The 22,547-nt window shown below is 43.5% G+C and overlaps 1 protein-coding gene across 2 annotated transcripts in view; it reads right to left on the reverse strand.

Annotated features, from left to right (window-relative positions):
• Positions 1 to 22,547, reverse strand: part of PTGFRN (prostaglandin F2 receptor inhibitor) — a 66,010-nt gene that overhangs the window by 19,562 nt on the left and 23,901 nt on the right. The window contains exons 2-6 of one of the 2 annotated variants that reach the window (XM_015643403.2): positions 17,749 to 18,114; positions 16,495 to 16,914; positions 13,261 to 13,644; positions 9,604 to 10,029; positions 1,980 to 2,399 (exon numbers count right to left, since the gene is read on the reverse strand). In XM_015643403.2, the coding sequence (XP_015498889.1) occupies positions 1,980 to 2,399; positions 9,604 to 10,029; positions 13,261 to 13,644; positions 16,495 to 16,914; positions 17,749 to 18,114 (2,016 nt within the window). Of the gene's footprint in view, positions 1 to 1,979; positions 2,400 to 9,603; positions 10,030 to 13,260; positions 13,645 to 16,494; positions 16,915 to 17,748; positions 18,115 to 22,547 lie in introns of those variants that run through there. The other variant, XM_015643413.1, reaches the window with a different exon arrangement.

The raw sequence follows: 22,547 nt of genomic DNA on the forward strand, positions 1-22,547 counted from the left end.
GTCTGCATCAAAGACAGGAGGCTTCAGCAAACAAAACCAAAGTAACACACCCACAAAACATCTTCTGTCTTGTATAATTAATTCCAGATGATTCCCCAAATAGTAATTCCACAGTTGGTTCATTCTAGCTGTGCTCATGGCATGTTCTCATCGTGCCCAGAGGTGAATGTCCAGCAGGGATATCTGAGTAACAACTGAAGGACACAAAGTTCATCTATCAATTAAAGAAAATTGCAGGTATTTCAAGACAGATTTTGCTACGTGCCAAGATTATTTTGGGAAATAGCACTCCAGCAAATTGTGCCTGGGATCTCATTTCTTTCTTCATTCTTTTGTGAAGAATGAAAGGCTGACAGGGCTTCAGGACCACCCCTCCCCCTGCTCCAGCCCTGCTACTGGAATTCACACATTCCCAGGGCACTTCTACATGCTGCCTTCCCTTTCTTCGCTCCACGCTCCAGAAATCCTATCTGGGTGAAGGGGCTGGGAGGAGAGGCTGACAGCAAAACAAGTCAAGACTACAACACGCACACTTCCCTCCCTCACATTGCTCGCAGGTTTCCCTCTGAACATTGGGTATCAAAGCATCCCAGCAATGGATGGGAGTTCCAAGTGACACAAGCAATGTTGGGAGAGGCACCATCCACCACTTTTGTGCAGGAAGGCCTCCACATAAGGGAAGGCCGGGGCTTGGGGCTTATTTCATTTTTGCTGGTTTCTTTTATTACCCCCTTTGAAAATACTACTCTCCCACTGTGTCTGACCCAGATATGAAGAGCAATAAGGCTAAAACTGCGGTCCACTAAGCCATTTTGAGAAATTACCTAAAACTGAAAGAAGCTGAGTCAATGTCCTCTGTCTAGCCTGCTTAGATCAAAGCTGCATCTCAAAGCTTCCTACAAAGTGACATCCTCGTTGCCAGGCTGTCCTCCTCTGATCTGCCCTTGTCCTTTGCCCAGTGTGCCATATAAGCAAGTTCAGATCTTAGGAACCACATCATCTAGAACAATTACCTTAGTTGTGGATCCAACCAGAAGTCAGGCTGCTCTTGCCTAGACACAGACACATCTCCTAAATATGGTACAGACTGTTACTACCAGCAGAAAATGAGCATGAAAGCCCCATCAGCTCAAAACCCCACCAGCTTGGTTTATCAAACCATGAGAGGAGCCCTTTACTCACATATGCACCAGTGTTACAAAAACAGCTCCCACTGCACTTCCCAATAATATAATGTGACAGAAGTCAGGGTTAACATGCATCTCTGATGATCCAAATCAATTCTATTTGTCTCTCCCTCCCCCCAACACTGCATCAGGACCAGAATCTTTCCACAGAAAAGTCTCAACAGGCAGGCTTTGTTACGGCTGAAGGTAAGGGTGTCAGCAAGCAATTGAGGAACAGGATGTCCTTCTGGGTACTGAAATTCATCCCAATTTGTGGAGCTTTGTAGTTCAGCCATGAGGGACCTCTAAGGTCTTGCAGTGGCAGGATACACTGACTGAGATGGCTGAAATGTTACCCTGACCTGACCATTTTCTGCAATTACATCAACAGCGAGGTGTGCTCAGGGAATTTAATGCTATGCTAATAGAGTCTGTTTTGGAACAGAAATCCAGTTTATATTAATGTTCTTCCAGAGCAGCCACTACTAACAATCTAGTGATACAGCTGGCAAATGCAGCAGCAGTTGCTCCATACTGAGAACCAGCTCTGAGCCTGCAGGACCATAAAAGCTGCATTAGTAGAGAAAAACCCAGGGGTTATGATTACAGCCAATTCATTAAACATCTTTCTGTAAACAATCAATAGCACAAAGGACACAAGTACCACCAAAGAAGACAAGCACAGCCCTCAGCCATCGCACCATTTGTTCCAAAGAGTATGTATTTCTGAGACACGAGGAAATCAATGGGAAAGCATCACGGAATTCTCTCCCTTTCTGGCTTAGACACACGGCTGCCAGGCTCTGTACCAACCTGATGTCTGGAAATCTATCTGGATAGGGTTGGATAAGCCATTCACCGCTTCACGCCACATGCCGCCACCGCCTGGAGACCAGGCGGTCACCACACAGCGGTACAGCCCAGCATCAGAGATCTGGGTCTGGTACATCCTGTAGCGGAACTCGTTCTCCTGGACCTTCTCCAGCACCACCCCATCCACACGGGTCTGGTCCGTCCAGTCTTCCAGCCGCACTACCGAGTCCTGGTTCAAGGAGATAATGCGCGTGGTTCCGTTGGGGCTCGACTGATCCGCGAGGGGCTTCTCGGCTGTGATGAGGACGGAATAGCGCGGCGTCTTGATGTTTTTGGAAGACACTTTGCACGTCATCTCAAAGGTGTGGCCTGCTACAAAGAATGGCTTCAGTTTCACCGCCTCCACTGTAAGCGTGTAATCTGAAGAGGGAAGGAAATAAGCAGCGAGAGAGAGTCAGCAAATAAGTACAGGTATTTCTGCAGCACCATTCAACCTAGAAGATTTTAGAGACAGGCAAAGTTCCTTTTTTGGTGGAACAAATCCTAGCACATTTATCTAAACATGTGGACAGCCCAGAATGCTACTCAACAGCGCACACACACCCACAAGTACACAACAGTTTGGGTCAAGATGCACAAATTCAAACACCAAATACTGAACAGATAATAGAATACATAGGTTGTAACAAGACAGGATTGTTTTATTCACGAGTAAAGATATTAGAGAAAATTCAGAGTCCTGGTTTTATACTGGATCTGGAAGAGCAGCCTCAGTGATGGGGCAATACACTGCTGAAATACTCATGACTAATGACAAAAGCTGCCACTCACTGAATTGGCAGCATTTAGTGTAGCATCTTTTATTTTCCATGAAAATATACTCCTAACAGCAACCCAGACACATTCAGCTGAAAACACATGACAAAAGTTTGTGGTAACAGAAGTCTCCACCCCAGGCATCCCCATATACACACACACACCCCTGTGCTGAAATATTTAGGCACACCTCTGCCTCCTTGTCAGTCTTTCCTCCCCTTGCTTCTCATACATTTATTTTCATACAAGCCTACCAGAAGCCTTGACATTTCCCATTTGACACCAAGAATTCCAGCAACACTCACTGCTTAGTTTCCTTCCTTTCTCTACTGGCTCCTCAATCCCAAGAATCCCTTAATTACTGGGTTTGGGAAAATTATACATCTTGGAGCACAGCTCCAAGATACACAAAATAGAAGCTCACAGTGAGAAACTGAGAAAATGAGGAGTGACTGAAATCAGAATCAGATAAAAGGAAAGGGAGTTGCTAGTTTCCTGGCATTGTGATGAAGAGACACCCTGTACATCAAGGTTGCTTTTAAGGAAGGGAGGGCTGGGGCAGAATACATAGAAGTAACAGTATTGCAAAAATACAGCCAAACCAACTCTCTGGACTTAGTTTGCTGCATCATAGTCTCCCTTCTCTCCTTTATAAAAGGGAAAAAAAAAGAGTGTAGACCTGTTAAAAAACTCAACAGAATCTCTTTATGCAAGATGAAACTTCTCAGGAAAAGGGAAATAAGCAATGGTGAGATTGAAACACATTTCCCAAAATTGAACTTAAATGCAGTAATATTTATGTCCTCCCCACAAGAGCAACAAGATACTTGTCAAGATTACATTTTGCAGTGTTTTGCCTTCAAGCAGCAGTTTTCACAATGAGTAAACACAGCTCACAAGATGAGAAACCCGCTATGACAACTTTAAATCAGTACTGTATAAAGCAGATCACAGTACAAAGCTATATAAAGAAACAGCAGGAGCAGTGAGGGCTGGGATGCTTCTAGTGGTCTAGCTGAGCACAGAATTATTTGATACTCCACACCAAACCCCCTCACACCTCCAACCACTAAGCAAGTGACAATACAAGAGCTGCACATTTAGGCACTCAGGGTACAATCACAAATGAAGATTGTATAGAGTCAGAGTCATTCTCCTCTCCCTTGTGAAAAGACTCATCAGATACCAGATTCCAGACTTCAAAACCATTTTTTTCCTCATTCTGTGTCTATGACACTGATATTTCCTTCTTCATATGGCTGCAGTATTTAGGAGTCCAGCACAGATCAGCTTTTCATATTTTTAGGAATATAGTAGGCAATTATATTTTGTCCCAAAAGCAGAAGCACAAACAGCTAGTTATACTTTTCTGGCACATATTGTTGTTTTCTAGGCCATATGAGGAGGCTCTGGGCAAAAAGCCCTCCTTATTTAATGTTCTTTACATTGTTGATCTTCCCATCAGAACACTGGGTCCTAGACACCAGAAAGGAAATTTTACATTTGGTCTCTGATATATGTGCTGAAGATTAAATACCCTCACAGGTTCAGAGCAGTTCAGCTACAGCTGAGAAAACTCTCCCTACAACCTGGGCTTCAAATACCTTAACTTCCACTGCTCCCTGAGCCACAGGTCAGGCAGCAGCAGAAAGGGCAACTGTCCCCAACATGTACAGAGCCAGTTTTGTTCCTAGACATCCTTTATTAGTTTTCCATTTGAGAGCGATAGCAGATATTCTTACCAAGTATTTCTGTTCAAGGAAAAGGAGAAAGGAGTGGTGGTAGCATGGGGAAACAGCAGAAATGCCCTTGGTACAGTTTGTGGAAGAGAACAATTGAGGCCCAGAGATGCAGCTGGAGAGCAGTGTTAAGAGTTCAAAAGGGTTAGAAATTAGGATGCTGAACAGAGAACAAGGAGATGTGTTCTTATCAAAGTCCTTTCAAAGCATTTTTCTACCTTTAAAACCCCTGAGATCCTTAATTTGAATGAACATGCAAGGCAGAGGCACCCCCTCTTCTGTTAGACTGTAAGAAATCTAGAACAGAATAGAGAAAGGGACATACAACCCCATCACATACAGGTGCTGAATGTTTCTTTTTGCAACAAAGTCAAAAAAAGATCAAAGGGATGTTCTTGTATGTGCCATAATATTAGAGACCTGCATATGTAGCAAAGTAAAACAACAACAAAAAGGCCCATATCCTATCAACTAGAAAAACCTGGGTCACCATTCTTAATATTCTGGTTCTGTGCCAATATTGTTCTCCTTCAGTAGCAGCAGATGAAATGTAATTAGCACTCCTTCACCCCCACCTAGAAAAGCATGTAGCTAGCTGTCTGTGTGTGTAAGAGTGCACATTATGAGAATGGGGGCAGCCCAAAGATTTGGCACTTATCTTAGAAAAAACAGTAATCTGCACAGAAAATTAAGAGGGAAAGGAAAGTCTCTTCATGTTTCCCATGTTAGCAGAAATTACTCATCAGATCTCACAGCATAAGATGAGCTGGAGAGGTCCAATTAATGTTTTCTTCCAAGAACTGCAGCCTAAGGTCTCATTTCTAATCTTCTGGGAATTGCCAAGGAAGAAGTGTGTGTCTTAACCACTACTCCAGACACTTGCCTGTCTGAATTCATGCCTGCAGTCCCAGGTGGAGTCTCATCTCCTTCTCGTAAAGCTACATGAAAGAAAAGCACAATAAAACACACCCTGCTTGGTTATATACAGGAGGCTGCAATCTGCACTTTATTCTGGAAAGCAGTAGGGGAAGAGTTCCTAAGTAAATCATACCCAAAGCTTGGGCACTACTCCAAGACAGAGGGCTAGCAACAGAAGAAATCCTAGCCAAATGACTCAAATAAAATTTGAGTAAACTGTACTTGGAGCCTGGCAATCTTCTGCCTTCCATCACTGGCCAGTCCAAGTGGTTAAGCCACACTGTAATTCTCCTGTTGCTCTTCTACCACAAAGTGCGTGCTCAGCTTCAAGAGCACTTCCTGGGTAGTGACCAAAACCAGTTTTCACCTAATCAATGCCAGGCAAATTTCTAGAGAAGCCAAACAGCTACAAGGGCAAGGGGACTTTAGAAAACAGCAAACACCTTCCCTGCACTGCTCTGACACCAGCTGGAAAAGCAGCACAACAGCCAGGGCTGACAGCAACCTCGGGGCCTCATAGCACTGCTTGAGGCTGCTGACAAGAATCTGTGTTCATAGGATGCCTTGAGAAGGCTGACCTAGAACAGAGGCTAGACAGAGTTAAAAATAAAGTAGGTATTTATTGACAAGCCTTAAAGGATACACCTTGGGCAGTACAAGAGCCTGGCCAGGGCTACACCCCAGATGGACCCAAAATGGTCACAAAATGGACAACTGCTCTTGAGGCCTCACATTTTTATAAGTTCTGGTCCATCTGCATATCAGAGTTAATTGTCCAACCACTGCTTCAGGTTATGAAGTCTCACCCTTCTTGTTTTTTATCTTTAGCCCACCATTGTTTCTGCTTTTGGGCCTGAAACTTGGAACAATTGTCCTTAGTATCAAGCTAGAAATGGAATTGTTTTGTCTGCCTGCTCTGTGAAGAGAGCTCACTAACACTTCATCTGAAGCTCAAAACTACTCACCTAGGGAAAAATATGAAAGCCAAAACTTAAGGCATCACATAAAGGCCCCTTCATCCCCCAGTGCACTACCAAGGCAGCAAGTACAGCGAATTGAGACATTACAGACACTGAGGCAGTGACAGCTTTGCTGTGGCAGAGGAGGTGGCTGTACAACACCCCGAGGTACAAGTGCAGCCCCACAGCAGCTCTGGAAGCACAACAGGCACACCACAGCCTACACCCAAACACATGAACTACACCTAAAAACAAACCTGGCCTCAGGATCTCTTGTCCCTACAGCCAAACTGGCACATACACACACCAGGATTTCTTTGCCAAGGAGGAACTGTGTGTCTGTACTTCACCCCTGTCTGTGATGTATCAGCAATGATAAAGAAAAGTAAGTGGCAGACATATTATATTCTCTACTGCAGGACTGTCTGAAAGATTAAGGCACCCTTGCTCCCAATTAAGTGTGATGGGAGGGCCTGGGCAAACATTTAGGACAAGTAACATTATGTTAAATATAATTATTTTGTAAATTAAAGACAGAAGTATTAACAAAACCGCAAATAATGGTACCTTTGGGATTTGGAATTTCAATTAAAAGATAATGTACTCTTCTTCTAAGTACTCCATGCAGATCCAAAGCTGACAACACTGGTTTAGGAAAAAAACATTGATTCCACGTTGCGCTGCAAGCAGTATCTGTGTTCTAAATGTAACTCTCATTCAAATAAATAAATAAAGTTATCTTTTAAAATAGCAGACTTTTTTTTTCTGGGTCGAAAGTCATTTACAGAGCTAGTCAAAAAAGGTTTCCTCCCTTCCTTTACCCCTTTTAACTGACTGAAATTTGTACTCTAAATAAGCAAAACATAATACAACTGATGTTTTTAATTTCTGAGATGAGACAGAGATGCCTTCTTTGTCACCTTGGCAGGGGAGAAAGTAGAGGAGGGGAAGAAACATGTCAGGCAGACTATGTCAAAAACAACGGTGATCTATGATAGCAATTGGCTGCATTTGCAAAGCTGAGTAAGCAGAAAGATGTGTGAGCATTATTGGTCCCTGCAGAATAAAATAGAAAACAGAGACAATAAAACCTCAAGTTCAAATGGGCAAACACACAACTTATTACACAATGCACAAAAAAGGGGTTTTGACATCTTTATATGAAGTTTACATTTTGAATAAAGGGTCTGAACACCCCTCTTTGCTGAGAGACCCACAGACACAACATAAATCCATTTCTCCCTTCTCAAGAACTGAGAAAAATTGTTTTCAAAGTGAGATATCTCCAATGTCCTCCCTCCAAAGCACTGCTCCAATGTCAACAGAGAAGATGCAAGCAATGAAATAGATGGAAGAAAAGTCTCTCTATAGGCATAAGCTATCCAAGGAAGAGGCAAATTTCTGTTCTCTCCTTAGGCAAACACGTGGGAGCCTGGCTGCTGGCTTTTATAAAGCACTGGGAGCAGTTAGGGACTCAAATCACCAGAGATACTTGTCAAAACAACAGTCAGAGAGCACAGGCAGCAGCAGATTAACTCCTTCATAGTTGCTGGCTCCAGCACTGGGCTCCCAGCCGAGTCTGGAGTTCACAGGAACAGGATATGACAGGGGACAGGGCACACGGGGAGAAGCATCTGGGGCTGTGCTGCTGAAGGAGGAGTTGATGGGTTGAAGAGAAGGGGAAATCAAACCTATATTTCATCCTCCCCAGCCCATATACATATAACATCCATTTTCAGGAGGGGCAGGTTTTTGCAGGAGAGCTCACTTTCACGTAATAAATCCCCAAACCCCAACTTTTGCCAACAGAACGTACTCCTCAGCACGGGGACTATAACATTTACATTTGTGCTGCAAAATTAGCAGAGTTTCTGGAACAAAACCAGAAACAAGGGAATGTTCACACCTGTCACGGTTTGTTTTCCCTCAGAAATGTCAACACAGGCTGAGACTTTTCAACTCCAGCTGGTCTCTCTAGCTGCTCCAAAGGCGACGATCCATTACACTGACATGCACATACACATACTCCGTGTTGTGGCATAACACTGAACTAATTGTGACCAACACTCAGCATTAATGAGACTTCTCAGTCCTGCTGGAAAAGCCTGCTTCAGGGGTAAAAAAAAACCAAAAAAAAGACCTTTCCCTGGACCACAGGCTTGGTCTGGAGACGCAGGGAGTACTGAGCAAGCAGCCCACCACTTACCACTTCTCTCTCCACTGAAGCAGAATCACAGCAGAAGATTTCCAATTTGCTGTTCAGGGATTATCCCTAAACAACTTCAAAATTATTTCAAATTGCTTGTCTCTGAAATATAGTTCTCTGCCTGTGGATGCCTAAGCTAGACTGTTAAACTATCTATCAAGATAAATGCAGCTTAGCTAAGCACAGATTTTTTGAAAAAGACATTACATCCTAGGTTATCCTAACCTTTCTCATGCTCTCCAACAGACCTCTCTTGCATGATTCACTCTGAGTCAAAACTGTATCACTCTATAGCACATCCAAGAAAGACGGATTCCATTTTAAACCACAGTTAAGCAACTTCAGGTAACTATTAAGCTTCTAAAAATGCTCCCAAAATAAGTTAAATACTGACTAGAGCTAGTCACTTCTGCCTAAACAAGGTCAAGATCCAGGCAAACCACTGAATTACTTTGTTCAGCTACCCACTTAGTTTTTGATACCCTGGTTGTACTGAGCCCATGAACTTTCTCAGAACTGCCTTTTAAACATGGGCTTAGAGAAGAGAAAAATAAAACCACATCTCTCAAACTGTCAGACAGAGAAGACAAACTGACACTCCTCTTTTCACCTCAGTATAACCCTGTTGATAGCAGCAAGATGCATCCCAAAGAGACCAAAATACTCTGAGTCACGAAAGTGGGCAATGACCAGAGCAATGCTGCTGGATGCCACCCCTGCCACTTCCAGCCCAGCTCCTGGAAGTCTCAGCAGCTTGATGGAATCTCTCCTTTGATGGTGTCTCTTCCTTTGCACTTCCACTCCAAACTGTTGCATAAAACAGGTAAAGTAGTGATGTAGTTATTCTCCTCCACAGATAAGAGGCCTTTACACAGGCTGACAGTGCTTTTAAACCTTCATAAACAGAGAACCCTATTTCCAAAGCCCATCAGCAGGCCTTCTGGCTGACAAGCCTGTTCTCAACCACCCAGTTGTAAAGGTCCTACCTTGTGTAGCCCAGAAAATGTTGACAGATGCAGAAGTCACTTCTTTGCTCTTCACCCAGCTGTTGTTGCGGTGCCTGCTCCACGCTGAGATGACACAGAAATAATCCCCTCTGTCACTCTCTGAAGTCCACTGGATCCTCAAACTGAAGGTGTCAGCAGACTTTTTAGAGAAGATTATTTCCCCGTTCTGAATCCGCTCTCTGCCCCTGTCCCCAAGTAGCAGGGTCCAGTCTGCATCCATGGAAGCCAGGAGCTCCTCTGCCACCACATCGTCACCGGGCAGGTGCTGCCTGTAGTACCAGGAAACGGTGAAGCGGATGTTTGCTTCGGTGTCCTGTACGTTTGTGATCCTGCAATCGAGCTCTGTGGGGTCATCTGAAAACTTGGGTGTTTTAGAGGCATTCAGAAACACGTCATAGTCTGGCTCTGCAGGAGAGGGAACACAGAAGAAACAGGTTAGAAGCTACAAGAAAGGAGAACACACCAGAATTAATGAAATGATACACTAACTTGTAACATCCAGTTTTAGCATCTGAGCTAAGAAGCCAAGTGCCACCATATGCATTTTTCTTACAAGACCTTGGAATTTGGACTCTTGTTCTCAGACTTGCACCAGTCTGACACAGGTACCCCTAGGTCTGCATTTCCAAACTGGATGTTACATTTCATAGGTCTAGTCAGACCATTTCAAAAAATCAGGACTAATAGATCTTGCTGAGCAAAATAATTCCTTCCTTAAGGTCTGCCCCCAGTAACCCACCTGTAGGTTCAGTTTCAACCCAGATAGCCACTTTTTCCACCTGTCAAATGCCTGGGGCAGCCTGCAGCAGGACACTGGTTATCCTCTAGCTTTGGACTGACCAGAGACACCCCACTTCCCCAATATCTCTCCAGGATAAGAGGCCATCTTCCATCTTGAAATGCCTTCTTTTCCACACTTAACCACCCCACTAATTGGGATGTCTACAACAGTTTGAAAATGGTAAAAAGCAGCCCTTTAAAAGGCAAACACTTCACCCACCCAGACACACAAACCAGGGGACAGAGAACACCACTGGCACTGGCCACAGGCAGCACCAAGAGCTGAGCACAGTAAGTTTCAGTGGTCAGCAGTTTAAATACTTCCTAGGTCAATAAATACTAAGTAGGATAAGAGTTGAAGATGTGTAGATCAGAAAAAGCTTCACAGTCTGAATAGAGAAGTATGTGCTGTACAACTGTGAGGCTGGAATATCTCACAGTGGAAAATCAGTGTCTGAGTTTTATGGGTTAAGAATGGGGCTGCTGTATTTAAATCTGAAATAGCTGGCTGCCCAAAGCCTAAAAGCGATAAGCGAGCCGCATGACTATTTTCTCCCAGACTACAGAGATAGTAAAGGAAAAAGATTACAGCAAGAACTTCACACCACAAACGAAATACATATTTATTTACTAGTATGAGAGTATTTTTGTCTTGTTGTCTACTATAATTCAGAAAAATGACCTGCTTCCCAACTGTTCGGCCAATACTCATCACACAGCTTTTACAGCCTAACTGTATTCAGCACTCCGTATTTATTTCCTGCTTTATGTTTTACTTGGCATTTTGCCCTCCTAGAAACAATTAACTGAAGCTATAATTGGGACAAAGAAGGCAATCCAAGGCTAAAACTTAGGCTTAGTTCACCAATGAGCCAAGATAATAAAGCATCTTAATAGAACTGCTGTGGAAACTCTGTGTGCATATGCACTTTCGGACTTGAGATGCAAAGGATAAAAACAATTGTAGCAAACAAGCTGGGCTGCTTCTATGTCAGCCTGCAGAAAAGATCTCTCACCAGTGTCCTTGCATCTAGCAAGAACAAGGGCATCAATACACACCAGACCCCAGATAATCTGGTAATACAGACAGTGAGTTTCTGTGACATTAGGCAACATAAAATCATAAAAGCACTGCTTACAAAGTCTGTGGTACCTACTACCAGTGAGCATGTGGAGATTTCTGCACATTTTCTGGATAAGTAAGGCAAAATAAAAAGAAAATGCACAGAATTTTGCTACAACCAAAGCACAGATTAGTAATGATGGCAAAACCCCACTTTTGGTGTAAGATCCCACAGCTACACTGCTCTTCCTTTCTCTTTCACAAAAGACAAATTTACACCAGGGCCTCATGATGTATTGCTCGCACTCTACAACTCCCTTATCATTCCCACTTTGCCTCCCCTCCCACTCAAAAGGAAGGCATTCAAGACCAACTAGTATCTTCACAGCAACAAAGACTATGAAAGCAGATGCACTTCTCTAGACAGGGACACAAGAAGGAAAAAGCTGCAAGATTCCCAAGTTCTTAGAAAACTGCTCGAGGTTTGTTTTATTTGTGGGCAGGGGAAGGACCCTAAGAAGAGAGTTTTCCTTTTGATAGCACCACTCCAGACAGGCACTTCACCCTGACAGACACTCAAACAGAGGATTTAGAAAGAATAAAAGGCTGGCTGGATAAACCTCATTCCTCCACTCTGTCAGCTGTCAAAGAACAGCCTCACTGACAATTCAACGACTTAATACTCCAGGAGCTCTTAACTTCCATTAAGGAGGAGCTGGTGAAATCTGGATGCAATTGAAAACCTCAAACACTGAAAATTTATTCTGCTTTCCCTCTCCCTAGCAACCAAGCATCTGCATCTGCTGGAGAGCAGATTTTATTTTCTCCTGTTCCCAAATAATATTAAATTAGAATGGAAAGAGTAAAGAGTAGGCACAACAAGAGAGCACACGAGTGTGCATCTGTACACACATGAACACATGTGCATGACCACACATGCACACAAGTGGGGGAAGGAGGGAACATTCACAAGTTTAAGGTACAATGTGAATGGCTGAATGAGGACAGGAAATGAAGACATTAATCACTTGTGCACTTCTAGTACACATTACAAGTGTACTTGGAGACGGCCACGGCTCAACTGCTCTGCACAATGCAAAAATGCAACGTTTAAAGTCATTGTCAATGGGATTTAACCTTATGGCACAGCTATTTATTACTGAAAAACAGGCTCTCTATATGCTAGCCTCATTCAGCACGTTCATGTTGGAGGAGCTCTGCCTTTGTAACTGGACAGTACCACCAGTTTCTCATGACAAGAGGATCTGAAAGGGTACATTGAAAGGATCTGGGCCTGGATGCTTGCATCCAGTCAGAGCTGGGAACAGGCACCAAGCACCAGAATCTGCCAGTTCACATCCAGCTTCATTCATGCTTCCAAATTTTGCTTGCAAATTTCAGCAGGTGCAAATACCTTACCTACACCATTCTGCAACAACATCCTGAGTTTCACTGCCTCTAAATTGAAGCTATTATCTCCTCAAGAATAAACTACAGAACAGATTGGGTAGGCTGACATATCTAGACCTATCTGTAAAACAACAGGCTTTTAAAGTAGTTTTACTTCTTAAAAAGGAGTTTCATTTTTAGTACTTCTCTCAGGTAACTTTATTTCTAAGGATATTTGCACAAAGAGAAATGAATGTGAGAGAGAGATCCCTACATATAGATAATAGATGCAAATAAGAGAACCATTCATGCAGAAGAGATTCTGCAAGGTACTCTCACTTTTCTGATGGAGTCAAGGATTGAGGGATACATTACCCAAGAAGTCTGACAGCACAGTCACTCACCTAGTGCTGTCACCAGCACACTGACTGGTGCAGAGGTCCTCTCCACCACCTTATGCCAGCTCCCATTGTGCAGGGGCACCCAGATAGCAGCTTCACAGAAGTAGTAGCCAGAGTCCTCCACATCCACATCACGCACCAAGAGGCGATAGGAATTCCTGTCCACATGGCTGAGGCTGATGAGAGTTGAATCACTGACAACAGAATCATGGTCCATGCTCAGCAGGAGCTGAGCATCTGACAAAGTGTCATCAGGTGATGCAGAAAAATACCACATCACCTCTGCTTGGAAAATACCACTTCTGTCTGTTGTGATGTTACATGTAAGATCCAGGGAGTCTCTTTCGGTCACAGACACATTGCTGGTTGAGATGACCACATCTAGAGCTTGGAAAGAGAGACACAAAAATTCAAACAAAAAAATTTTTTTTATTTGTTACTTTTAATAAACACAGCTCACTCTAAGTTATCCAGGACTTCACATTCTCTAACAGGAGCTTCTGAACAGGCTCAGTAGCCCAACCTTCAAATGCCTGTTGGATATTGAGCTGAGTGATCTATTACAAGGGCAATACACATTATCAGTCAAGCAAGGGATGTGTGATGAGGGCAGAGGGGAGAAAGGGAGGGAGAAGAGCGTTTTTATGACTCAACAGCAACTGGTCCATGAAGGCTTCCTCTCATCCACAGACCACACATTACCTTTGCACAGCAGGAAAACGTGTACAGGATTTTTCAGTCTCACAGGAGGGTCAAAGTGTTTTGGGACTGCCTCAAAAGACCAAACATCTACAGGAATCACTAGGAACTACACTGGAATTCAACATGGTTTCTGCTGACATTTTTGAGCTCCTCAAACAGAGCAGATTTAGATGAGAAGCAGCCATGGTCACATGTTGGAGTCCTGACTGACCTCAGGTGTGCTGGAAAAACATGAAACAGAAGCAAACAAGGCAGCAGCAACTCCCTATACTGCTGATCTCTCCACTTACTGCTCAGAACAACACACTGGGGACTTCAAAGCAACTCCAACTGCCACTCCAAACACACTTAGCAACCACTGGCCAGTGAGTATTTTTAATATACATGGCCAGCATTCAAACAGGACCAGATACAGAATACTAAAAGAAAACCATGGAATCACAGTGTCAAGACCAGGCTACCACGTGTCTTCACTTGCTCACTCACTTGTTCTACGCTGCCTGAAGATTAGATCTGGGTCTCAGTGCAGCACCATTCCCACAGTGTGTCATGCAGCTGCTCTTAAAGTCTCCACTGAGGCCAGTGGACAGGGCTGCTACAGCAGTGGCTCTTCTCAGCACAAGCAAGAATAAAGATACCTGCTTTAAACCAGCAGCTGTGTCTCTGCTGAGATTATGTTCTACTACATAAGAGTTCCCCATCTGCACAAACCTCCTCAGATTATCACCTGGAATTAGACAAAACACATGAAGGCTAGAGCAAATCTGAGTAGTCAGAACTATTGCCAATAAAACCAAGCAATGCTCATTTTCACCCCTCACCACCTGATAACACAAAGCAGTCAAACTGGACAGAGGGTAGCAGGCCTCACTTGAGTGCTGAAACCAAGTCCAGATGAATCTCTCACTGGGACTTGCATCACTGTCTTATCATGGGATTGGAATCAGTAGGAAAGCCTAGCTAATTTAACAGGATAATACCAGAATACAAAATAAGACTCATCTGCAAGGTTAAGAGCAGCAATTCTCCAAGCAACATTTCTGTCTTCATGAAAGTGATGGGCATTCACAATCTGGCAATATATGCACATAGAGGGACTTGGAGAGAGTTTACCCATAGGCATATAACCATTTACATCTCAAATTCTTTTAGCATTCAAGTGCAGAGATTTTAGATGTCAGCACAAGATGCTCTTATACAGGATGAGTATATAGCATTTTGCTGGAGAATAACCTATCCCCTTTAGCATAACTTTAAAAAAGCCTTCATGCCCCTGACAAAGTGCCAGTGCTGCTTATGACTGAGCTTAAAATGAAGGCGAAAAAACACAAAGAAAAACAAACAAAAGCCCCTACAACAAACAAACCACACACCCAAACCACATCAAAAAACTGTACCACTACTGGTCTTGGCCAGCCTTATGCTGTTTTCATCCAGTGATTAAACCCCACCTACTTAAACCTACTCAAACACTGCAAAAGTGTGACAAAATTGAGAATTACAGCTCTTAATTAGGCAAGTCCTGTGTCAGCAGAGAAGTACCTGCAAGCTTTGCTGTGGAACAGACACCATGAAAAAGAGGGGGCAGATTGATCCTGTCAAATTTCACTGGCTAAGTACCACCAAGACATTAAAAGACTCATCCAAATGAGTCAATCAAAAAAATCCAGACTTTTAGGTTTTCCCCATAGTGATTAAAGGATTACAAAAATGAAAAGATACCCTTCCTGTCTGAACAGTTCTAAAATACCATGATAATCTCATATTTCTGAAAGACCATCAATGCCTGTTTTTCCACCTATTGAGTGATAAGGTGCATCACCCCCACTCTCTCTCCTCCAACCAGCACTGATAATGTTAATGCAATCAAGTGCTTAGTGCATCTAGTCCTGAAATCTGTATGGGCAGGGATATCTGGATATCCTCAGCATAGCGCTGCATGTGTTTTTGTCTCTTTAGCCAAGCATGCAATGATGTGTTTAACAGAACCGTTACTGTCCCAGACCCCTGCCAAAACAGCAGAGCAAGCAGACCAGTGATAAAAATCATTGGGTAATTTGCCTTGTTAAATTATCACTGCCTTCCTCCTTTCTCTTGATCTTTCCATGCTATTTTAATAAACAGCATACAGAAAAGCTTCAAATCTATCACTGAATCCACTTTCACAGAGGAAGTGCAGCTGTTCAGTGCTATGGAACCCTGTGTTAATAAGAGATCAGAGGGAAGTCTTTGGGTAACCAGGTGTTAAACCTAACATTTATTTAAGAAATATAAAACATGAGCATTCTGAAATGAAGGAAGGATAAAATCTGGGTCTAGGTATCCAAGAGGCTCCAGGCAATCTTTCCATGCCATCAACCCCCTTTTCCCCAGAATAAAGCTAGAAAAATGATGTCACGGATGTAAACAGGCCAGCTATCCAAACAGCACTCCAGGTTCTGCTGGAACGCACCCTCACTCCTTTCAGCTTACCCCAAAGCACCAGGGTCTGGGCACAGCCCAGCGCTGCGACCGCAGCCCACCGGGAACACTCACCGGTCCTCTGCACCGACACAGTGGCGATCTCCACGCTCTTCTCCTGGATCTTCTGCCACGAGCCATCCGCCCCTCTCACCCACTCGCTCACGAGGCACCTGTAGGCCCCGCCATCCGCCGAGGAAGCCTGGGACACGGATAACCGGTACGTGTCGTTGGCTCCCGTGTCCAGGCGGATGTCCCCGCTGCGGTAGCGCTCCTCGTAGCCGGGGCCCGGCTGGAACTTGCCCTCGTGTGTCAAAGATAGGATGTCCCGCCAGGAGGATCCGCTCTTGAGCTGCCAGGTCACGTGCAGGTGAGTGTGCTCCGGTGAGGTGGTGACAGCTGAGCAGCGCAGCTTGAAGGAGTCGCCCTCAGACAGCCGGAGAGACGTCGAGGAACGAGCTTTGGAACCACTCACGGACAACCCGTCGGAAATCACTATTAGAATAAAAAAAAATAAAAAGGACCGAAAGATACAAGCATCATGAAACAGAATCAAGAAGAGAACACCCACAGTGAGCTGTTCAGATGCGAGGCAATAAAACCACCACAGAGCAACACATTGCCAATCATTCCTTCTTCCGCACAAATATATTCCAGGAAGAAGGAAATTCAGCTGAAAAAATTTCAGCTGAAACAAGCCAAGACAAGAATTCATTTATTCTTCCACTCACTTTAGTTTCTCATTCAAACATTATCATTTTGACTATTCCCACACAAAACTAATCTTCATATTCCTCTGAGTAAAAGATAAGACATGGGAAAAGACATAGTGTCCAAATTTAATACTGAAAAATGCTAAGTGATAGAGCAAAGCTAGGACAAGACTGTACTATCAACATATTAAAGGAGAAAAGGAAGATTACCTCCTTCATACAGAAAGATCCCTAAATGACACTGAAACTGAGAAAGACGACAGCCTGTGGTTTTTACCTGAACTTAGCTTCTCTATCCAGAGGCTTAGGGACATGAAATATTTGCAGACATCTTAGAAAACGCACCACTTAGTGGTTTATTTACATATTTACTAGGCAGAAAAAAGAAAAGTGGTGTTTACAGTAAACAGCCTCTCTTCACTTCTTCACCTCACCTGCCTTTGCTATCGTATTTCATATTTTAAATTCTGGCTTCAGGAGAATTAAAAAGAAATAATAATAAGAAAAAACCAAAAATCACAATGATCATAAACAACAGAAAGTCAACATTCTTATGGGTACATCTATAATCAATATCAAAAACAAATTTAAAGCACACCTCACTCTTCAGAAATACCTTTCACTTGGACCTCTGCATCATAATTTCCCTGAACGGTGGCATCAGTGCTGGGCGTGGAACATTTGTATCTCCCTTGGTCAGGTGGCTGGATGTTCCTAATCACAAGTTCCACAGCATCGTTGCTGCTCCGTCTCAGTTTGATATCCCCGCGGCCCACGCGTTTTTGGTACTCCTCAGAGGTGAAGGTAGAATCCCAGGTACTCACTATCCGCACGAAGTCAGTGTCCCGGGAGAACTCCCAGTCAAAGTTCTGTTCACTGGGTCCATCATAGTCACTAACGCTGCAAGGGATCGCCACCTCCGTGCCCACCACCCGAATGAGGGGACCTTTGGGCACTCTCACAATGCGCCCTCTGCAGAAAGCTAGGCAGGAGAATAAAGAATAACACATGGTTAAGGATAGGCTTCAACCAGGAAAAAAACAAAAATTAAATATGCCGAGACTGGGCATCCCACTCTGCAGAAAGCAAGAACTAGTAAGAGCAATTATTTCCCATTAACATTTAATCTCACTGAAGCAGGAGCCTCTAAAACCACCATTTTTAGTGTGGGAAACCTTTTTTTCACTGCTTACATAATAACACATGAGGTAACAAAATACTGACTGAGAGAAAATTGTAAAAAGAAAGAAAAAAAAAGAAGGGAATTAGCCATAGATACAATGGATAACAGTTTACTACAAGGCAAGTGTAAGATGTTTTAACAACATTAATAAGTGGTTTTTATTACTACAACGAGGGCATAATCTAATCAGGAATTTTTATAAAGACTTCTGCTGATACCATTAGAGAGTCTGAAGTAGGAAATTAATTCTCCCCTAGACTGAGGGCCATGAGAACTTTAAGTTGACAGTGTCCAAAAATGAGTACAGTCACAGCTGCCCTGAAGGGTCATGGCTTCTCTCACACAGGTGAGATTTCTTGCCCTCCAAATTGAATTTAAAAGGAAGAACTGATTATAGCGGACACGATTTGCTTGAGTGGATTTCTGCAACCCCAGGTTTCCTATCTGGTGAAGGCCTAGAACCTGGGAGCATGAGCAGAGCAGGCTCAGAATACAGAGTGGTATTCTGTATTCTGAATTCACAAAGCAGAGGAATACAGAGTGCTCAGACCATGTTTTCTGAGACCATCTCTTCAGAAGGAAAGAAGGACAACAGCAGTTTTCTGCAGAAGGCTGGCAAAGCATTATGCTATGCTCCAGGCAGAAGTGTGAAGCACTTAAACAAGCCAGAGGACCTGGCAAAGACACAGCAAGAGACTCTTCTGGTTGATTTGGCTCTGTAGTCCAGAGAATAACCCCGGCAGCTGCACATGGATTTTGGCAGGTCCTTACTTCTCCAAAGAGCAAACTGCTTTGATTCGTAGTTCCAACCAGAGAAATCTCTTAAGAGATGAGTATTAAAACTCAGCCTCCAAACATGAACAACTTACTGCATCCCACCACCTCCACATCCATAGCAAAATATTTTAACAGCCAGGTAGAAGCCAGAACACTGAAAGACACATCTTGATACAACCAAGTAGACATTTAACAACACCAAAAGCAATTGGACAAAAAAAAATTATCTGAGATACCACAGAGGAAAAGATAAATCTAAACAAACAACCTCCCAACACACAAAGTACAGCATCCCACATCTGCTACAATTCACCAAATCCACTTGGAAAGCCACCTACTAGTGACATGAACACCGATATATTTGCTGAGCCTTTCCCTCCTATCACTCTACACATCTTCTTGCTGCAGATTAGGACTCCACTTGCTGGCTTAGGCCCATCATGCCAATGGGTGTCCAAGTGTGGGCAGAAGAGTCTTGTGAACAGAAACCCCCCACTGGGGAACCTGCTATAAAGCACAGCTTATCCCCTCCAGAGCAGTGTTGAGAAGGATGTGTTAAAGAGTAAGATTGCTGTGGGCATTTAAAAACTACACAAGCAGCTGTACACTGTACTGAGCACAATTGCAAGAGAAAAAGCATAATTTTATCTGCAGTTACACTTCAGCAAACAGTTGAACCAAGGACTGACACTGCCTTTGCCTCCCCAGTTCAGAACTCTTATCATGCTCTTTACTTTGCAGGCTGTTCACGTGTACAGGCTCAGTCATAATAGTCCAATTTCCTCACTGCCATGACCTTCTGTATTCAACATTAGTACTTCATTAAACTTATTTGTAATGCAGACTGGGGTTAATCTCCTACCCCTTCTATCCCTCCCAGGAGACTGTTATATACCTGATCAAGTGATTGACTAGTCCTAATAAGGGAGCTGGACTTTGCTGCACCATTCACATGTGCATTGGAGAGGAAAACCTCCACTGACAATGTATTGTTCCATGGACAGATGTCTTCAAGGACACATCTCCTAACCTAACCACCACGCTAAAATCATAAAATCATCCATACAGAAAAAGAATCAACAAAAAATAAAGCAAGCTACAGAGCTCTGATATACTTCCTCACAAAGTCTTAAGTTGCATTCAATCCTTCAACTTATCCTCTTACAGAAAGCGGTAGCAGCAGCAGGTAAGCTTTAAAGCCTGACAGTCAAACCAGCTTCCAGCAAACCACTGTGAGAAGTCAGCTCAGGATCCTGACTGAGGGCACTCTTCAAACACTGACATCTCTCTAGAAAATACTCTCTGGTGACACTAAAACAAGCAGACAACACTGTTCTGCATTCGTCTTCAGCTGTAGACCCACATACCATGCACTGCACTAATCCAATCTAGAGGTGACAAAGGCATGACTAACGTGGCAAGGGCTGCACATTTGTGTTTGAGATTAGTACCGACAGCTCTGTTTCCCTTCCTCCAAGGTCATTAAAGACCCTTTGACACTAAATGAAGGTAGGGGGTGATTAGCACCTTCCTAAGAAAAGGCAAAGTGAAGTGACAGACAGGAGCACAGGGAGTCCTCACCAGATCTGTAAAGCCAGGACTATCCCCCTTCCCCACAGCACAGTCCCACAAGCTTCACCCAGGGCTGGAAGGAAGGCAGTGGAACAGACTGCAGGAGAGAAGAGGGATGAGGTGTAACCGAATTTCATACTTTCCAAATAATAACATTTGTTATTGCTAAGATAAATCAGGATTCTGGTAAAGCTGGAGCAGAGGCAACATCACCACACAGGAGAATGAGCAGCTGCTCTGCCCTCCCCACAAGTGAGGAGGAGTGTGCACAGGGCAGGCACTCCAAGGATAAGTGCATTTCCAAGTGACCCAGCAGGCTGTGAATTCAAAGTTCTGCCTTTGGTCCTGCAGCAAGGCTATCCCTAAGAGACTAAACAAGGTGTTATGTTCTTTGCTGTGCATCAGGGATTAACATTTCATGTAACTGGCAGAAGTAGCTACAGACACAGTGCTACAGACACCAGTCTTGGCAAAAGGTGAGCTCCATATTACCCTGGCAGATAGGTGAGGAGCTTTTGCAAATATATTATTATTACAGAGCCCTGTGTTATGCTGCATACCCCCCCTCACCTTCCCAGTGCAATCATGATACAAGAGCTTAAAACTATGTAAATTTGTTGGAAACATTTCTTTTCCATGACACCCAATATATTTCACTGTTAATATAAGGTGACAGGTTCTTAATGAATTCATCTGAATCCCATTTAACTATAGAAACAGATGGAGGAGGACAAAACAATGTATACACTTGTGAAAGAAAACAACAGAACTTTGACAATTCTGTATTTCTCAGTATCACTGATCCCACCAATGATGTGTATTTAGTAAGAATTCGATAACTGGATCTGAGTTAGCATTGGACATCAAATTTGTCTAAGCACAAGGTTAACTGCCTAAATACAAAACGTTATTTTTAATTGAGTTACACAACCACCAGAGGAAATTGCAAGGAACTATCTTCCAAAACAAAAGCCAATGGAGCCCGTGTAAGGAGGAGAGCACACAAACACAAGGCATGGGACATATTCCTTGGGTTCACGAAACTGGTGACAGCACTACCAGGCAACACTGGTCCTTTGGCAGGGCTGGGCCAGAAACACACAAATGTAAAACAACCACAAAGCCCTAGTGGGTATTTGTCAAGCACTTGATTAGAGGATTCTCCCATGGGAATGCAAGAAATACTCCACCAGAAGTATGGACAAAGCGTGGCTCTAAGTAGAATAAAAATACACTGCAGTCTGCCATATTAGTGAGACAGAGGCAAAATAGCTCCGACATATCCGAGGCAGCTTTGGGCTAGTATTTTTTCCCTAGCAATGGTTCATAAATTTGTACCACCACTCAGATGCACCATCACGTTGCTGGCATTAAATGAAATCCTTCCAAAAACGAGAACAAGGAAAGGAAATGATTGAGTAGATGGGTTGTGAAGTCAATCCGAGTACATTAAATAGCAACCTGTCATTTTTAGGATAACCAAGAAAACAAGGCAACAAAATTGTGCAGGATCTACAGAAGAGGTAGTCTGTTTAAACTCTCAACAAGCTACAAACCTCCTCAAGGAAAGGGCTGGTTAAGGATTTCCCCTTGCATTAGGGACACGTGGAAAGTCTTCTAGGAGCTTCATTTCCACATACAATTTACTGTGTATTACTTTAGGAAAGAACAAGATGAAAAGTAACCTGTGGAGTCATCCACAAGGCTGAGAAGGTATTATTGTTGCAAAGAACATACTTGTGCTTCAGCACTCTCTTTTCACAAGGTGCTTCCTCCAGCCTGCACTAGACAGCTCTATCTAATAAGCAAACATGTTCTCGTAGCAGCCCAGAGAAGGAGGTCGCCTCCACATCCGCCAGCCAAAGGAAAATGCAATCTGACAT

Source organism: Parus major, chromosome 1 (assembly GCF_001522545.3).
Source record: "Parus major isolate Abel chromosome 1, Parus_major1.1, whole genome shotgun sequence".
NCBI lineage: Eukaryota > Metazoa > Chordata > Aves > Passeriformes > Paridae > Parus > Parus major.